The 18,359-nt window shown below is 59.2% G+C and overlaps 1 protein-coding gene across 1 annotated transcript; it reads left to right on the top strand.

Moving 5' to 3' along the window:
• Positions 1 to 923: 923 nt before the first annotated feature.
• On the top strand, positions 924 to 2,788 carry LOC137305300 (uncharacterized; the record flags this gene model as incomplete). Its single annotated transcript, XM_067974149.1, has 3 exons — positions 924 to 1,206; positions 1,528 to 1,999; positions 2,782 to 2,788. Coding segments are annotated over 3 exons (762 nt in total), but the record flags the coding sequence as incomplete, so codon positions are not given.
• Between the last annotated feature and the right edge of the window lie 15,571 nt (positions 2,789 to 18,359).

The following is an 18,359-nucleotide window of genomic DNA, read 5'->3' as shown; positions in this document are numbered from 1 at the left end:
CACCTCCTGCTGCTTCTCCACCTCCTGCTGCTTCTCCACCTCCTGCTGCTTCTCCAACTCCTGCTCCTTCTCCACCTCCTGCTCCTTCTCCACCTCCTGCTCCTTCTCCACCTCCTGCTCCTTCTCCAACTCCTGCTCCGTCTCCAACTCCTGCTCCGTCTCCAACTCCTGCTCCGTCTCCAACTCCTGCTCCATCTCCTCCTCCTGCTCCGCCTCCTCCTCCTTCTCCACCTGCTGCTCCTTCTCCACCTCCTGCGCCTTCTTTCCCTCTATCTCCTTCTGTAGCTCCTGGTCCTTCTCCACCTCCTGCTCCTTCTCCACCTCCTGCTCCTTCTCCACCTCCTGATACTTTTCCACCTCCTGCTCCTTCTCCACCACCTGCACCTTCTTCACCACCTACTCCGTCTCCTCCTCCACCACCTGCTCCGTCTCATCCTCCACCACCTGCTCCTCCAACACAGCCTGCTCCTTCTCCACATCCTGCTCCATCTACAGCTCCTCGTGCTCCTCCTCCTCATCCTGCTCCTTCTCCTACCCCTTCTCCTCCTCCATCTATTGCTCCTTCTCCTACTCCAGCTCCGTCTCCACCTCCTGCTCCTTCTCCACCTCCTGCTCTTTCTCCACCTCCTGCTCCTTCTCCACCTCCTGCTCCTTCTCCACTTCCTGCTCCTTCTCCCCCTTCTGCTCCATATCCACCTTCTGCGCCTTCTCTCCCTCCTGCTGCTTCTTCTCTTCCTGCTGCTTCTCCTCCTCCTGCTCTGTCTCCACCGCCTGCTCCTTCTCCTTCAGTTCCATCTCCCCCTCCAGCTCCTGCTGCTACTCCATCTCCTGCTCCTTGTTCTCCTCCTGCTGCTTCTCCACCTCTTGCTCCTTCTCCACCTCTTGCTCCTTCTCCACCTCTTGCTCCTTCTCCACCTCCTGCTCCTCCATCCCCAACTGCTCCTTCTCCACCTCCTGCTCCTTCTCCACCTCCTGCTCCTTCTCCACCGCCTGCTCCATCTCCACCTCCTGCTCCTTCTCCCCCGACTGCTCCTTTTCCAGCTCCTGAGCCTTCTCTCCCACCTGCTCCTTCTCCACCTCCTGCTCCATCTCCATCTCCTGCTCCATCTCCACCTCCTGCTCCTTCTCCGCCTCTTGCTCCTTCTCCACCTTTTGCTCCTTCTGCATATCTTGCTCCTTCTCCCCTTCCTGCTCCTTCTCCCCCTCATGCTCTTTCTCCCCCTCCTGCTCCTTCTCCCCCTCCTGCTCCTTCTCCCCCTCCTGCTCCTTCTCCCCCTCCTGCTGCTTCTCCACCTCCTGCTGCTTCTCCACCTCCTGCTGATTCTCCACCTCCTGCTGCTTCTCCACCTCCTTCTGCTTCTCCACTTCCTGCTGCTTCTCCACCTCCTGCTGCCTCTCCACCTCCTGCTGCCTCTCCACCTCCTGCTGCTTCTCCACCTCCTGCTGCTTTTCCACCTCCTGCTGCTTCTCCACCTCCTGCTGCTTTTCCACCTCCTGCTGCTTCTCCACCTCCTGCTCCTTCTCCACCTCCTGCTCCTTCTCCACCTCCTGCTCCTTCTCAACCTCCTGCTCCGTCTCCAACTCCTGCTCCGTCTCCAACTCCTGCTCCGTCTCCAACTCCTGCTCCGTCTCCAACTCCTGCTCCGTCTCCTCCTCCTGCTCCGCCTCCTCCTCCTTCTCCACCTGCTGCTCTTTCTCCACCTCCTGCGCCTTCTTTCCCTCTATCTCCTTCTGTAGCTCCTGGTCCTTCTCCACCTCTTGCTCCATCTCCACCTCCTGCTCATTCTCCACCTCCTGCTCCTTCTCCACCTCCTGCTCCTTCTCCACCTCCTGCTCCTTCTCCACCTCCTACTCCTTCTCCACCTCCTGCTCCTTGTCCACCTCCTGCTCCTTCTCCACCTCCTGCTCCTTCTCCACCTCCTGCTCCTTCTCCACCTCCTGCTCCTTCTCCACCTCCTGCTCCTTCTCCACCACTTGCACCTTCTTCACCGCCTGCTCCGTCTCCTCCTCCACCACCTGCTCCTCCCCCTCCTCCTGCTCCTTCGCCTCCTCCATCTCCTGCTCCTTCACCTCCTCCTGCTCCGTCTCCACTGCCTGCTCCTTCTCCTTCAGTTCCATCTCCCCCTCCAGCTCCTGCTGCTACTCCAACTCCTGCTACTTGTCCTCGTCCTGCTGCTTCTCCTCCTGCTGCTCCTTCTCCACCTCCTGCTCCTTCTCCAACTCCTGCTCCTTCTCCACCTCCTGCTCCTTCTCCACCTCCTGCTCCATCTCCACCTCCTGCTCCATCTCCACCTCCTGCTCCATCTCCACCTCCTGCTCCACCTCCACCTCCTGCTCCATCTCCACCTCCTGCTTCTTCTCCACCTCCTGCTCCTTCTCCACCTCCTGCTCCTTCTCCACCTCCTGCTCCATCTCCACCTCCTGCTGCTTCTCCACCTCCTGCTCCTTCTCCACCACCTGCTCCTTCTGCACTACCTGCTCCTTCTCCTCCTCCAGCCCCTTCTCCTCCTCCAGCGCCTTCTCCTCCTCCAGCCCCTTCTCCCCCTCCGGCTCCATATCCACCTTCTGCGCCTTCTCTCCCTCCTGCTGCTTCTTCTCTTCCTGCTGCTTCTCCTCCTCCTGCTCTGTCTCCACCGCCTGCTCCTTCTCCTTCAGTTCCATCTCCCCCTCCAGCTCCTGCTGCTACTCCAACTCCTGCTCCTTGTCCTCCTCCTGTTGCTTCTCCACCTCTTGCTCCTTCTCCACCTCCTGCTCCTCCTTCCCCAACTGCTCCATTTCCAGCTCCTGAGCCTTCTCTACCACCTGCTCCATCTCCACCTCCTGCTCCTTCTCCACCTCCTGCTCCTTCTCCACCTCCTGCTCCTTCTCCACCGCCTGCTCCTTCTCCACCTCCTGCTCCTTCTCCCCCGACTGCTCCTTTTCAAGCTCCTTAGCCTTCTCTCCCACCTGCTCCTTCTCCACCTCCTGCTCCATCTCCACCTCCTGCTCCATCTCCACCTCCTGCTCCTTCTCCACCTCTTGCTCCTTCTCCACCTCTTGCTCCTTCTGCACCTCCTGCTCCTTCTCCCCTTCCTGCTCCTTCTCCCCCTCATACTCCTTCTCCCCCTCCTGCTCCTTCTCCCCCTCCTGCTCCTTCTCCCCCTCCTGCTCCTTGTCCTCCTCCTGCTGCTTCTCCACCTGTTGCTCCTTCTCCACCTCTTGCTCCTTCTCCACCTCTTGCTCCTTCTCCACCTCTTGCTCCTTCTGCACCTCCTGCTCCTTCTTCCCCAACTGCTCCATCTCCACCTCCTGCTCATTCTCCACCTCCTGCTCCTTCTCCACCTCCTGCTCCTCCTCCATCTATTGCTCCTTCTCCTACTCCTGCTCCGTCTCCACCTCCTGCTCCTTCTCCACCTCCTGCTCCTTCTCCACCTCCACCTCCTGCTCCTTCTCCACCTCCTGCTCCTTCTCCACCTCCTGCTCCTTCTCCATCTCCTGCTCCTTCTCCACCTCCTGCTCCTTCTCCACCTCCTGCTCCTTCTCCCCCTCCTGCTCCATATCCACCTTCTGCGCCTTCTCTACCTCCTGCTGCTTCTTCTCATCCTGCTGCTTCTCCTCCTCCTGCTCTGTCTCCACCGCCTGCTCCTTCTCCTTCAGTTCCATCTCCCCCTCCAGCTCCTGCTGCTACTCCAACTCCTGCTCCTTGTCCTCCTCCTGCTGCTTCTCCACCTCTTGCTCCTTCTCCACCTCTTGCTCCTTCTCCACCTCCTGCTCCTCCTTCCCCAACTGCTCCATTTCCAGCTCCTGAGCCTTCTCTACCACCTGCTCCATCTCCACCTCTTGCTCCTTCTGCACCTCCTGCTCCTTCTCCCCATCCTGCTCCTTCTCTCCCTCATGCTCCTTCTCCCCCTCCTGCTCCTTCTCCACCTCCTGCTGCTTCTCCACCTCCTGCTTCTTCTCCACCTCCTGCTGCTTCTCCACCTCCTGCGGCTTCTCCACCTCCTGCTGCTTCTCCACCTCCTGCTGCTTCTCCACCTCCTGCTGCTTCTCCACCTCCTGCTGCTTCTCCACCTCCTGCTTCTTCTCCACCTCCTGCTGCTTCTCCACCTCCTGCTGCTTCTCCACCTCCTGCTGCTTCTCCACCTCCTGCTGCTTCTCCACCTCCTGCTGCTTCTCCACCTCCTGCTGCTTCTCCACCTCCTGCTGCTTCTCCACTTCCTGCTGCTTCTCCACCTCCTGCTGCCTCTCCACCTCCTGCTGCTTCTCCACCTCCTGCTGCTTCTCCATCTCCTGCTGCTTCTCCACCTCCTGCTCCTTCTCCACCTCCTGCTCCTTTTCCAGCTCCTGAGCCTTCTCTCCCACCTGCTCCATCTCCACCTCCTGCTCCTTCTCCACCTCCTCCTCCTTCTCCCCCTCCTGCTCCTTCTCCCCCTCCTGCTCCTTCTCCCCCTCCTGCTCCTTCTCCCCCTCCTGCGGATTCTCCACCTCCTGCTCCTTCTCCCCCTCCTGCGGATTCTCCACCTCCTGCTGCTTCTCCACCTCCTGCTGCTTCTCCACCTCCTGCTGCTTCTCCACTTCCTGCTGCTTCTCCCCCTCATGCTGCCTCTCCACCTCCTGCTGCCTCTTCACCTCCTGCTGCTTCTCCACCTCCTGCTGCTTCTCCACCTCCTGCTCCTTCTCCACCTCCTGCTCCTTCTCCACCTCCTTCTCCTTTTCCAGCTCCTGAGCCTTCTCTCCCACCTGCTCCATCTCCACCTCCTGCTCCTTCTCCACCTCCTGCTCCTTCTCCACCTCCTGCTCCTTCTCCAACTCCTGCTCCGTCTCCAACTCCTGCTCCGTCTCCAACTCCTGCTCCGTCTCCAACTCCTGCTCCGTCTCCAACTCCTGCTCCGTCTCCAACTCCTGCTCCGTCTCCAACTCCTGCTCCGTCTCCAACTCCTGCTCCGTCTCCAACTCCTGCTCCGTCTCCTCCTCCTGCTCCGTCTCCTCCTCCTGCTCCGCCTCCTCCTCCTGCTCCACCTGCTGCTCTTTCTCCACCTCCTGCGCCTTCTTTCCCTCTATCTCCTTCTGTAGCTCCTGGTCCTTCTCCACCTCCTGCTCCTTCTCCACCTCCTGCTCCTTCTCCACCTCCTGATACTTTTCCACCTCCTGCTCCTTCTACACCACCTGCACCTTCTTCACCGCCTGCTCCGTCTCCTCCTCCAGCACCTGCTCCGTCTCATCCTCCACCTCCTGCTCCTTCTCCACCTCCTGCTCCTTCTCCACCTCCTGCTCCTTCTCCACCTCCTGCTCCTTCTCCACCTCCTGCTCCTTCTCCACCTCCTGCTCCTTCTCCACCTCCTGCTCCTTCTCCACCTCCTGCTCCATCTCCACCTCCTGCTCCTTCTCCACCTCCTGCTCCTTCTCCACCTTCTGCTCCTTCTCCACTTCCTGCTCCTTCTCCCCCTCCTGCTCCATATCCACCTTCTGCGCCTTCTCTCCCTCCTGCTGCTTCTTCTCTTCCTGCTGCTTCTCCTCCTCCTGCTCTGTCTCCACCGCCTGCTCCTTCTCCTTCAGTTCCATCTCCCCCTCCAGCTCCTGCTGCTACTCCATCTCCTGCTCCTTGTTCTCCTCCTGCTGCTTCTCCACCTCTTGCTCCTTCTCCACCTCTTGCTCCTTCTCCACCTCCTGCTCCTCCATCCCCAACTGCTCCATTTCCAGCTCCTGAGCCTTCTCTACCACCTGCTCCATCTCCACCGCCTGCTCATTCTCCACCTCCTGCTCCTTCTCCACCTCCTGCTCCTTCTCCTCCTCCTGCTCCTTCTCCACCGCCTGCTCCATCTCCACCTCCTGCTCCTTCTCCCCCGACTGCTCCTTTTCCAGCTCCTGAGCCTTCTCTCCCACCTGCTCCTTCTCCACCTCCTGCTCCATCTCCACCTCCTGCTCCATCTCCACCTCCTGCTCCTTCTCCACCTCTTGCTCCTTCTCCACCTCTTGCTCCTTCTGCACATGCTGCTCCTTCTCCCCTTCCTGCTCCTTCTCCCCCTCATGCTCCTTCTCCCCCTCATGCTCCTTCTCCCCCTCCTGCTCCTTCTCCCCCTCCTGCTCCTTCTCCCCCTCCTGCTGCTTCTCCACCTCCTGATGCTTCTCCACCTCCTGCTGCTTCTCCACCTCCTGCTCCTTCTCCACCTCCTGCTCCTTCTCCACCTCCTGCTCCTTCTCCACCTCCTGCTCCTTCTCCACCTCCTGCTCCTTCTCCACCTCCTGCTCCTTCTCCACCTTCTGCTCCTTCTCCACTTCCTGCTCCTTCTCCCCCTCTGGCTCCATATCCACCTTCTGCGCCTTCTCTCCCTCCTGCTGCTTCTCCTCTTCCTGCTGCTTCTCCTCCTCCTGCTCTGTCTCCACCGCCTGCTCCTTCTCCTTCAGTTCCATCTCCCCCTCCAGCTCCTGCTGCTACTCCAACTCCTGCTCCTTGTCCTCCGCCTGCTACTTCTCCACCTCCTGCTCCTTCTTCCCCACCTGCTCCATCTCCACCTCCTGCTCCTTCTCCACCTCCTGCTCCTTCTCCACCTCCTACTCCATCTCCACCTCCTGCTCCTTTTCCACCTCCTGCTCCTTCTCCACCTCCTGCTCCTTCTCCACCTCCTGCTCCTTCTCCACCTCCTGCTCCTTCTCCACCTCCTGCTCCTTCTCCACCTCCTGCTCCTTCTCCACCTCCTGCTCCTTCTCCACCTCCTGCTCCTTCTCCACCTCCTGCTCCTTCTCCACCTCCTGCTCCTTCTCCACCTCCTACTCCTTCTCCACCTCCTGCTCCTTCTCCACCTCCTGCTCCTTCTCCACCTCCTGCTCCTTCTCCACCTCCTGCTCCATCTCCACCTCCTGCTCCCTCTCCACCTCCTGCTCCTTCTCCTCCTCCTGCTCCTTCTCCACCTCCTGCTCCTTCTCCACCTCCTGCTCCATCTCCACCTCCTGCTCCCTCTCCACCTCCTGCTCCTTCTCCTCCTCCTGCTCCTTCTCCACCTCCTGCTCCTTCTCCACCTCCTGCTCCTTCTCTACCTCCTGCTCCTTCTCCACCTCCTGCTGCTGCTCCTTCTCCTGCTCAAACTCCTCTTCCTGCTGCTTCTCCACCTCCTGTTGCTTCTCCATCTCCTGCTCCTTCTCCACCTCCTGCTCCTTTTCCACCTCCTGCTCCTTCTCCACCTCCTGCTCCTTCTCCACCTCCTGCTCCTTCTCCACCTCCTACTCCTTCTCCACCTCCTGCTCCTTCTCCACCTCCTGCTCCTTCTCGACCTCCTGCTCCTTCTCCACCTCCTGCTCCTTCTCCTCCTCCTGCTCCTTCTCGACCTCCTGCTCCTTCTCCACCTCCTGCTCCTTCTCCACCTCCTGCTCCTTCTCCACCTCCTACTCCTTCTCCACCTCCTGCTCCTTCTCCACCTCCTGCTCCTTCTCGACCTCCTGCTCCTTCTCCACCTCCTGCTCCTTCTCCTCCTCCTGCTCCTTCTCGACCTCCTGCTCCTTCTCGACCTCCTGCTCCTTCTCTACCTCCTGCTCCTTCTCCACCTCCTGCTGCTGCTCCTTCTCCTGCTCAAACTCCTCTTCCTGCTGCTTCTCCACCTCCTGTTGCTTCTCCATCTCCTGCTCCTTCTCCACCTCCTGCTCCTTCTCGACCTCCTGCTCCTTCTCCACCTCCTGCTCCTTCTCCTCCTCCTGCTCCTTCTCCACCTCTTGCTCATTCACACCGTCCTGCTCCTTCTCCACCTCCAGTGCCTTCTCTCCCTCCTGCTCCTTCTCCTCCTCCTGCTCCTGCTCATTCTCCCGCTCCTGCTCCTTCTCCCACTCCTGCTGCTTCTCCTGCTCCTGCTGCTTCTCCTGCTCCTGCTGCTTCCCCTGCTCCTGCTGCTTCTCTTCCTCCTGCTCATTCTCCTCCTCCTGCTCCTTCTCCTCCTCCTGCTACTTCTCCTCCTCCTGCTCCTTCTCCACCTCCTGCTCCTTCTCCACCTCCTGCTCCGTCTCCACCTCCTGCTCCTTCTCCACCTCCTGCTCCTTCTCCGCCTCCTGCTCCTTCTCCACCTCCTGCTCCTTCTCCTTCTCCCGCTCCTTCTGCACCTCCTGCGCCTTCTCTCCCTCCTGCGCCTTCTCTCCCTCCTGCTCCATCTCCACCTCCTGCTCCTTCTCCACCGCCTGCTCCTTCTCCACATCCAGCTCCGTTTCAACCTCCTGCTCATTCTCCACCTTTTGCTCCTTCTCCACCTCCTGCTCCTCGTCCTCCTCCTGCTCCTTCTCCTCCTCCTCCTTCTCCTCCTCCTGCTCCTTTTCCTGGTCGTGCTCCTTCTCCCGAACCTGCTGCTTCTCCTCCTCCTGTTGCCTCTCCTCCTCCTACTGCTTCTCCTCCTCCTGCTCCTTCTCCAACTCCAGCTCGTTCTCAACCTGCTGCTCCATCACCAACCCCTGCTCCTTCTCCACATCCTGCTCCTTCTCTCCTCCTGCCACTACTCCACCTCCTGCTCCTTCTCCACCTCCTAATCCTTCTCCACCTCCTGCTCAACATTCACCTGCGACATCTCGTCCACCTGCTCAACTTCCTCCTGCTCCATCTCCTCCTCCTGCTGCTGCTCCTTCTCCCGCCCCTGCTGCTTCTCCTGCTCCTGCTGATTCTCCTCCTCCTGCTCCATCTCCACCTCCTGCTCCATCTCCTCCTCCTGCTCGTTCTCCACCTCCTGCTCCTTCTCCACCTCCTGCTCCTTCTCCACCTCCTGCTCCTTCTCCACCTCTTGCTCCTTCTCCACCTCCTGCTCCTTCTCCACCTCCTGCTCCTTCTCCACCTCCTGCTCCTTCTCCACCTCCTGCTATTGCTCCTCGACCTGCTCAACCTCCTCTTCCTGCAACATCTGCTCATACTGTTCCTTCTCCACCTGCTGCTCCTCCTCCACCTCCTGCTCCTTCTCCCCCTCCTGCTGCCTCTCCTCCTCCTCCTGCTTCTCCTCCTCCTGCGCCTTCTCCACCTCCTGCTCCTTCTCCACCTCCTGCTCCATCTCCACCTCCTGCTCCTTCTCCACCTCCTGCTCCTTCTCCTCCTCCTGCTCCTTCTCCACCTCCTGCTCCTTCTCCACCTCCTGCTCCTTCTCTACCTCCTGCTCCTTCTCCACCTCCTGCTCCTTCTCCACCTCCTGCTCCTTCTCCACCTCCTGCTCCTTCTCCACCTCCTGCTCCTTCTCCACCTCCTGCTCCTTCTCCACCTCCTGCTCCTTCTCCACCTCCTGCTCCTTCTCCACCTCCTGCTCCTTCTCCACCTCCTCCTCCTTCTCCACCTCCTCCTCCTTCTCCACCTCCTGCTCAACATGCTCCTGCTACTTCTCCTCCACCTGCTCAACGACCTCCTGCTCCTTCTCCTCCTCCTGCTGCTGCTCCTTCTCCTGCTGAAACTCCTCTTCCTGCTCCTTCTGCTCCTCCTGTTGCTTCTCCATCTCCTGCTCCTTCTCCACCTCCTGCTGCTTCTCTACCTCCTGCTCCTTCTCCTCCTCCTGCTCCTTCTCCACCAATTGCTCCTTCTCCACCTCCTGCTCCTTCTCCCCCTCTTGCTCCTTCACACCGTCCTGCTCCTTCTCCACCTCCAGTGCCTTCTCTCCCTCCTGCTCCTTCTCCTCCTCCTGCTCCTGCTCCTTCTCCCGCACCTGCTCCTTCTCCCGCTCCTGCTGCTTCTCCTGCTCCTGCTGATTCTCCTCCTCCTGCTCCATCTCCCATCCTGCTCCATCTCCTCCTCCTGCTACATCATTAGATAAATTTAAAACAGAAAGAGACAGTTTCCTAGAAGTAAAGGGAATTAGGGGTTATGGGGAGCGGGCAGGAAATTGGACATGAAGCTGAGTTCGGATCGGTCAATGCCCTATGGGTGGCGGAGAGGACCCAGGGGCTATGTGGCCGGGTCCTGCTCCGACTTCTTGTGTTCTTTAGATTTGTGGTTGGGATCAGATCAGCCATGATCTTATTGAATGGCGGAGCAGGCTCGAGGGGCCGATTGGCCTACTCCTGCTCCAATTTCTTATGTTCTTATGTTCTTATGTTCTCCTGCTCCTGCTGCTTCTCTTCCTCCTGCTCATTCTCATCCTCCTGCTCCTTCTCCACCTCCTGCTCCTTCTCCTCCTCCTGCTACTGCTCCTCGACCTGCTCAACCTCCTCTTCCTGCTCCTTCTGCTCCTCCTGTTCCTTCTCCATCTCCTGCTCCTTCTCCACCTCCTGCTCCTTCTCCTCCTCCTGCTCCTTCTCCTCCTCCTGCTCCTTCTCCACATCCTGCTCCTTCTCCTCCTCCTGCTACTTCTCCTCCTCCTGCTCCTTCTCCACCTCCTGCTCCTTCTCCTCCTCCTGCTACTTCTCCTCCTCCTGCTCCTTCTCCACCTCCTGCTCCTTCTCCACCTCTTGCTCCTTCTCCACCTCCTGCTCCTTCTCCACCTCCTGCTCCTTCTCCACCTCCTGCTCCTTCTCCTCCTCCTGCTACTGCTCCTCGACCTGCTCAACCTCCTCTTCCTGCTCCATCTGCTCCTACTCTTCCTTCCCCACCTCCTGCTCCTTCTCCACCTCTTGCTCCTTCTCCACCTCTTGCTCCTTCTCCACCTCCTGCTCCTTCTCCATCTCCTGCTCCTTCTCCACCTCCTGCTCCTTCTCCTCCTCCTGCTCCTTCTCCACATCCTGCTCCTTCTCCTCCTCCTGCTCCTTCTCCTCCTCCTGCTCCTTCTCCACATCCTGCTCCTTCTCCTCCTCCTGCTACTTCTCCTCCTCCTGCTCCTTCTCCTCCTCCTGCTCCTCCTCCTGCTCCTCCTCCTCCTACTTCACCTTCTCCTCCTCCTGCTCCATCTCCTCCTCCTGCTCCTTTTCCTCCTCCTGCTCCTTCTCCCCCTCCTTCTCCTTCACACCGTCCTGCTCCTTCTCCACCTCCTGCGCCTTCTCTCCCCCTCCTCCTTCTCCACCTCCTGCTCCTTGTCCTCATCCTGCTCCATCTACTCCTCCTGCTGCTTCTCCTCCTCCTGCTCAATTTCCTGGTCGTGCTCCTTCTCGCGACCATGCTGCTTCTCCTCCTCCTACTGCTTCTCCTCCTCCTGCTCCTTTTCCACCTCCAGCTCCTTCTCCACCTCCTGCTCCTTCTCCACCTCCTGCTCCTTCTCCACCTCCTGCTCCTTCTCTCCTCCTGCCACTACTCCACCTCCTGCTCCTTCTCCACCTCCTGCTCTTTCTCCACCTGCTGATGCTTCTCCACATCCAGCTCCTTCTCAACCTCCTGCTCCTTCTCCACCTGCTGCTCCTTCTCCACCTCCGGCTCCTTCTGCTCCTCCCGATCCTTATCATTCTCCTGCTCCTTCTCCCACCCCCTGCTGCTTCACACCGTCCTGCTCCTTCTCGACCTCCAGCGCCTTCTCTCCAACTACTGCTCCTTCTCCACCTCCTGCTCTTTCTTCACTTCCTGCTCCTTCTCCACCTCATGCTCCTTCTCCTCCTCCTGCTCCTTCTCCACCTCCTGCTCCATCTCCACCTCCTGCTCCTTCTCCACCTCCTGCTCCTTCCCCACCTCCTGCTCCTTCTCCACCTCCTGCTCCTTCTCCACCTGCTGCTCCTTCTCCACCTCCTGCTCCTTCTCCCCCTCCTGCTGCCTCTCCTCCTCCTCCTGCTTCTCCTCCTCCTGCGCCTTCTTCACCTCCTGCTCCTTCTCCACCTCCTGCTCCATCTCCACCTCCTGCTCCTTATCCTCCTCCTGCTCCTTCTCCACCTCCTGCTCCTTCTCCACCTCCTGCTCCTTCTCCACCTCCTGCTCCATCTCCACCTCCTGCTCCTTCTCCACCTCCTGCTCCTTCTCCACCTCCTGCTCCATCTCCACCTCCTGCTCCTTCTCCACATCCTGCTCCTTCTCCACCTCCTGCTGCTTCTCCACCTCCTGCTGCTTCTCCACCTCCTGCTCCTTCTCCACCTCCTACTCCTTCTCCACCTCCTGCTCAACATGCTCCTGCTACTTCTCCTCCACCTGCTCAACGACCTCCTGCTCCTTCTCCTCCTCCTGCTGCTGCTCCTTCTCCTGCTCAAACTCCTCTTCCTGCTCCTTCTGCTCCTCCTGTTGCTTCTCCATCTCCTGCTCCTTCTCCACCTCCTGCTCCTTCTCTACCTCCTGCTCCTTCTCCTCCTCCTGCTCCTTCTCCACCAATTGCTCCTTCTCCACCTCCTGCTCCTTCTCCCCCTCTTGCTCCTTCACACCGTCCTGCTCCTTCTCCACCTCCAGCGCCTTCTCTCCCTCCTGCTCCTTCTCCTCCTCCTGCTCCTGCTCCTTCTCCCGCTCCTGCTCCTTCTCCCGCTCCTGCTGCTTCTCCTGTTCCTGCTGCTTCTCCTGCTGCTGCTGCTTCTCCTGCTCCTGCTGCTTCTCTTCCTCCTGCTCATTCTCCTCCTCCTGCTCCTTCTCCACCTCCTGCTCCTTCTCCTCCTCCTGCTACTGCTCCTCAACCTGCTCAACCTCCTCTTCCTGCTCCATCTGCTCCTACTGTTCCTTCTCCATCTCCTGCTCCTTCTCCACCTCCTGCTCCTTCTCCTCCTCCTGCTCCTTCTCCTCCTCCTGCTCCTTCTCCACATCCTGCTCCTTCTCCTCCTCCTGATACTTCTCCTCCTCCTGCTCCTTCTCCTCCTCCTGCTCCTCCTCCTGCTCCTCCTCCTCCTCCTGCTCCTTCTCCTCCTCCTGCTCCTTTTCCTCCTCCTGCTCCTTCTCCCCCTCCTTCTCCTTCACACCGTCCTGCTCCTTCTCCACCTCCTGCGCCTTCTCTCCCCCTCCTCCTTCTCCACCTCCTGCTCCTTGTCCTCCTCCTGCTCCATCTACTCCTCCTGCTGCTTCTCCTCCTCCTGCTCAATTTCCTGGTCGTGCTCCTTCTCGCGACCATGCTGCTTCTCCTCCTCCTACTGCTTCTCCTCCTCCTACTGCTTCTCCTCCTCCTGCTCCTTTTCCACCTCCAGCTCCTTCTGCACCTCCTGCTCCTTCTCCACCTCCCGCTCCTTCTCCACCTCCTGCTCCTTCTCTCCTCCTGCCACTACTCCACCTCCTGCTCCCTCTCCACCTCCTGCTCTTTCTCCACCTGCTGCTGCTTCTCCACCTCCAGCTCCTTCTCAACCTCCTGCTCCTTCTCCACCTGCTGCTCCTTCTGCACCTCCTGCTCCTTCTGCTCCTCCCGATCCTTATCATTCTCCTGCTCCTTCTCCCCCCCTGCTGCTTCACACCGTCCTGCTCCTTCTCGACCTCCAGCGCCTTCTCTCCAACTACTGCTCCATCTCCACCTCCTGCTCTTTCTTCACTTCCTGCTCCTTCTCCACCTCATGCTCCTTCTCCTTCTCCTGCTCCTTCTCCAACTCCTGCTCCTTCTCCACCTCCTGCTCCTTCTCCACCTCCTGCTCCTTCTCCTCCTCCTGCTCCTTCTCCACCTCCTTCTCCTTCTTCACTTCCTGCTCCTTCTCCACCTCATGCTCCTTTTCCCCCTGCTGTTCCTTCTCCACCTCCTGCTCCTTCTCCACCTCCTGCTGCTTCTCCACCTCCTGCTCCTTCTCCACCTCCTACTCCTTCTCCACCTCCTGCTCAACAGGCTCCTGCTACTTCTCCTCCACCTGCTCAACGACCTCCTGCTCCTTCTCCTCCTCCCGCTGCTGCTCCTTCTCCTGCTCAACCTCCTCTTCCTTCTCCTTCTGCTCCTCCTGTTGCTTCTCCATCTCCTGCTCCTTCTCCACCTTCTGCTCCTTCTCCACCTCCTGCTCCTTCTCCTCCTCCTGCTCCTTCTCCACCAATTGCTCCTTCTCCACCTCCTGCTCCTTCCCCCCCTCTTGCTCCTTCACACCGTCCTGCTCCTTCTCCACCTCCAGCTCCTTCTCTCCCTCCTGCTCCTTCTCCTCCTGCTGCTCCTGCTCCTTCTTCCGCACCTGCTCCTTCTCCCGCTCCTGCTGCTTCTCCTGCTCCTGCTGCTTCTCCTGCTCCTGCTGCTTCTCCGGCTCCTGCTGCTTCTCATCCTCCTGCTCATTCTCCTCCTCCTGCTCCTTCTCCACCTCCTGCTCCTTCTCCTCCTCCTGCTACTGCTCCTCGACCTGCTCAACCTCCTCTTCCTGCTCCATCTGCTCCTACTGTTCCTTCTCCATCTCCTGCTCCTTCTCCACCTCCTGCTCCTTCTCCTCCTCCTGCTCCTTCTCCTCCTCCTGCTCCTTCTCCACATCCTGCTCCTTCTCCTCCTCCTGCTACTTCTCCTCCTCCTGCTCCTTCTCCTCCTCCTGCTCCTCCTCCTGTTCCTCCTCCTCCTCCTTCTCCTTCTCCTCCTCCTGCTCCTTCTCCTCCTCCTGCTCCTTTTCCTCCTCCTGCTCCTTCTCCCCCTCCTTCTCCTTCACACCGTCCTGCTCCTTCTCCACCTCCTGCGCCTTCTCTCCCCCTCCTCCTTCTCCACCTCCTGCTCCTTGTCCTCCTCCTGCTCCATCTACACCTCCTGCTGCTTCTCCTCCTCCTGCTCAATTTCCTGGTCGTGCTCCTTCTCGCGACCATGCTGCTTTTCCTCCTCCGACTGCTTCTCCTCCTCCGACTGCTTCTCCACCTCCTGCTCCTTTTCCACCTCCAGCTCCTTCTCCACCTGCTGCTCCTTCACCACCTCCGGCTCCTTCTGCTCCTCCCGATCCTTATCATTCTCCTGCTCCTTCTCCCCCCCCCTGCTGCTTCACACCGTCCTGCTCCTTCTCGACCTCCAGCGCCTTCTCTCCAACTCCTGCTCCTTCTCCACCTCCTGCTCTTTCTTCACTTCCTGCTCCTTCTCCACCTCATGCTCCTTCTCCTCCTCCTGCTCCTTCTCCAACTCCTGCTCCTTCTCCACCTCCTGCTCCTTCTCCACCTCCTGCTCCTTCTCCTCCTCCTGCTCCTTCTTCACTTCCTGTTCCTTCTCCACCTCCTGCTCCTTCTCCACCTCCTGCTCCTTCTCCTCCTCCTGCTCCTTCTCCTCCTCCTGCTGCTTCTCCACCTCCTGCTCCTTCTCCACCTCCTACTCCTCTTCCTCCTCCTGCTCCTTCTCCCCCTCCTTCTCCTTCACACCGTCCTGCTCCTTCTCCTCCTCCTGCTCCTTCTCCACCTCCTGCTCCTTCTCCTCCTCCTGCTCCTTCTTCACTTCCTGTTCCTTCTCCACCTCCTGCTCCTTCTCCACCTCCTGCTCCTTCTCCTCCTCCTGCTCCTTCTCCTCCTCCTGCTGCTTCTCCACCTCCTGCTCCTTCTCCACCTCCTACTCCTCTTCCTCCTCCTGCTCCTTCTCCCCCTCCTTCTCCTTCACACCGTCCTGCTCCTTCTCCTCCTCCTGCTCCTTCTCCACCTCATGCTCCTTCTCCTCCTCCTGCTCGTTCTGCACCTCCTGCTCCTTCTTCACCTCCTGCTCATTCTCCACCTCATGCTCCTTCCCCTCCTCTGGCTCCTTCTCCACCGCCTGCTCCTTCTCCTCCAGTTCCTTCTCCCCCTCCAGATCCTGCTCCTCCTCCATCTCCTTCTCCTCCTCCTGCTCCTTCTCCATCTCCTGCTCCTTCTCCATCTCCTGCTCCTTCTCCTCCTCCTGCTCCTTCTCCTTCTCCTGCTCCTTCTCCTCCTCGTGCTCCTTCTCCTACTCCGGCTCCTTCTCCTACTCCTGCTCCTTCTCCTACTCCTGCTCCTTCTCTTACCCCTGGTCCTTCAGACACTCCTGCTCCTTCACCGTCTCCTGCTCCTTCACCCCCTCCTGCTCCTTCTCCACCACCTGCTCCTTCTGCTCCTCCAGCTCCTTCTCCCCCTGCTGCTCCTCCTGCACTTGCTGCTCTTCGTCCAAGACCTGCAACTCCTCCACCTCCTGCTCCTTTTCCACCTCCTGCTCCTTCTCCACCACCTGCTCCTTCTCCACCTCTTGCTCTTCTCCACCTCATGCTCCTTCTCCACCTCCTGCTCCTTTTCCTCCTCCTGCTCCGTCTCCACCTCCTGCTCCTTCTCCTTCTCCTTCTCCTTCTCCTTCTCCTCTTCCTTATCCTTGTCCACCTCCTGCTCCTTGTCCACCTCCTGCTCCATGTCCACCTCCTGCTCCTTGTCCACCTCCTGCTCCTTGTCCACCTCCTGCTCCTTATCGCCCTTCTGCTCCTTCTCGCCCTCCTGCTACTTCTCGCCCTCCTGCTGATTCTCCCCCTCCTGCTTCTTCTCGCCCTCCTGCTCATTCTCGCCCTCCTGCTCCTGCTCCACCTCCTGCTCCTTCTCCTTCTGCTGCTCCTTCTCCATATCTTGCTCCTTCTCCTCCTCCTGCTCTTCTCGCCCTCCTGCTCCTTCTCCACCTCCTGCTCCTTCTCCAAACCTGCTCATTCACCACCTCCTGCTCCTTCTTCTCCTCCATCCCCTCCTCCTGATCCTTATCCACCTCCCGCTCCTTGTCTCTCTCCTGATCATTCTCCACCTCCTGCTCCGTTTCCACCTCCTGCTCCTTCTCCACCTCCTGGTACTTCTTCTCCTCCTGCTCTTGCTCCTCCTCCTGCTTCTTCCCCAACTCCTTCTCCGACTCCACTTCCTGGTCCTTCTCCGCCTCCTGCTCCTTCTCCACCTATTGCTTCTTCTCCACCTGCTGTTCCTTCTTCTCCACCTGCTCTTTCTCCACATCCTTCTCCTCCTCCACCTCCTTCTCCTCTTCCTGCTCCTTGCCCACCTCCTGCTCCATGTCCACCTCCTTCTCCTTGTCCAACTTCTGCTCCTTCTCCTCCTCCTGCTCCGACTCCTCCCTCTGCGCCTCCTCCTGCTCCTTCATCTTCTCCTGCTCCTTCTAAACTCCCGCTCCATCCCCACCTCCTGCTCCTTCTCGCCCTCCTCCTTCTTCTCTCCCTCCTGATCCGTCTCGCCCTCCTGCTCCTTCTCCTCCTCCTGCTCTTTATCCACCTCCTGCTCCTTTTCCTCCTCCTGCTCCGTCTCCACCTCCTGCTCCTTCTCCACCTCTTTCTCCACCTCCTGCTCCTTCTCCTCCTCCTGCTCCTTCTCCTCCTGCTGCTCCTTATCCAATCCTGCTCATTCACCACCTCCTGCTGCTTCTCCTCCTCCTTTTCCTCCTCCTGCTCCTCATCCACCTCCCGCTCCTTGTCTCCCTCCTGCTCTTTCTCCACCTCCTGCTCCTTCTCCTCCTCCTGCTCCTTCTCCTCCTGCTGCTCCGTCTTCATCTCCTGCTGCTTCACCACTCATGCTCCTTCTCCTCTTCCTGCTCCTTCTCCTCCTCCTGCTGCTTCTCCTCCTCCTGCTCCGTCTCCACCTCCTGCTCCTCCTCCACCTCCTGCTACTCCATCTCCTCCTGCTCCTGCTCCTCCTCCTGCTTCTTCTCCAACTCCATCTCCTACTCCCCCTCCTGGTCCTTCTCCGCCTCCTGCTCCTTGTCCACTTCCTGCTCTTTATCCACCTCCTGCTCCTTTTCCTCCTCCTGCTCCGTCTCCACCTCCTGCTGCTTCTCCTCTTCCTGCTCCTTGTCCACCTCCTGCTCCTTGTCCACTGAGTGCTCCTTCTCGCCCTCCTGCTCCTTCTCTCCCACCTGATTCTTCTAGCACTCCTGCTCCTTCTCGCCCTCCTGCTCCTTCTCCACCTCCTGCTCCTTCTCCACCTGCTGCTCCTTCTCCACTCCTGCTCATCCACCACCTCCTGCTCCTTCTTCTCCTCCTTTTCCTCCTCCTGCTCCTCCTCCACATCCCGCTCCTTGTCTCCCTCCTGATCCTTCTCCTCCTCCTGCTCCCCCTCCTGCTCCTCCTCCCCCTCCTGCTCCTCCTCCCCCTCCTGCTCCTTCAACCCCTCCTGCTCTTTCTCTCCCTCATTCTCCTCATCCACCTCCTTCTCCTCCTCCTGCTCGTTTTCCTCCTCCTGCTCGTGGTCCACCTCCTGCTCCTTGTCCACCTCCTGCTCCTTGTCCACCTCCTGCTCCTTGTCCACCTCCTGCTCCTTGTCAACCTCCTGCTCCTTGTCCACCTCCTGCTCCTTCTCGCCCTCCTCCTCCTTCCTGCCCTCCTGCCCCTTCTCCACCTCCTGCTCCTTCTACACTCCTGCACATTCACCACGTCCTGCTCCTTCTTCTGCTCCTTCTCCTCCTCCTGCTGCTCCTTCTGCTCCTTGTCTTTCTCCTGCTCCTATTCACCCTCCTGCTCCTACTCGACCAGCTGCTCCTTCTCCACCTACTGCTCCTTCTTCACCTCCTGCCCTTTCTCCTTCTCCACCTCCTGCTCCTTCTCCACCTCCTGCTCCTTCTCCTCATCTTGAGCCTTCTCCAACTCCTGCTCCATCTCCTGCTATTTCAGCGAGCGAGAAGTTTTTTCGTTAACAGATTAAGATTTTATCTTAAAATACAAGAACTTTTCGTGGTTCTTGTCAATTTTTGTTGGTTTTCATCTGATTAACT

This window comes from Heptranchias perlo, chromosome 39 (assembly GCF_035084215.1).
Source record: "Heptranchias perlo isolate sHepPer1 chromosome 39, sHepPer1.hap1, whole genome shotgun sequence".
In the NCBI taxonomy this organism is placed as follows: Eukaryota; Metazoa; Chordata; class Chondrichthyes; order Hexanchiformes; family Hexanchidae; genus Heptranchias; species Heptranchias perlo.
The sequence above is the reverse complement of the archived record's forward strand: the minus strand, read 5'-3'. Positions and strand labels throughout refer to the sequence as shown.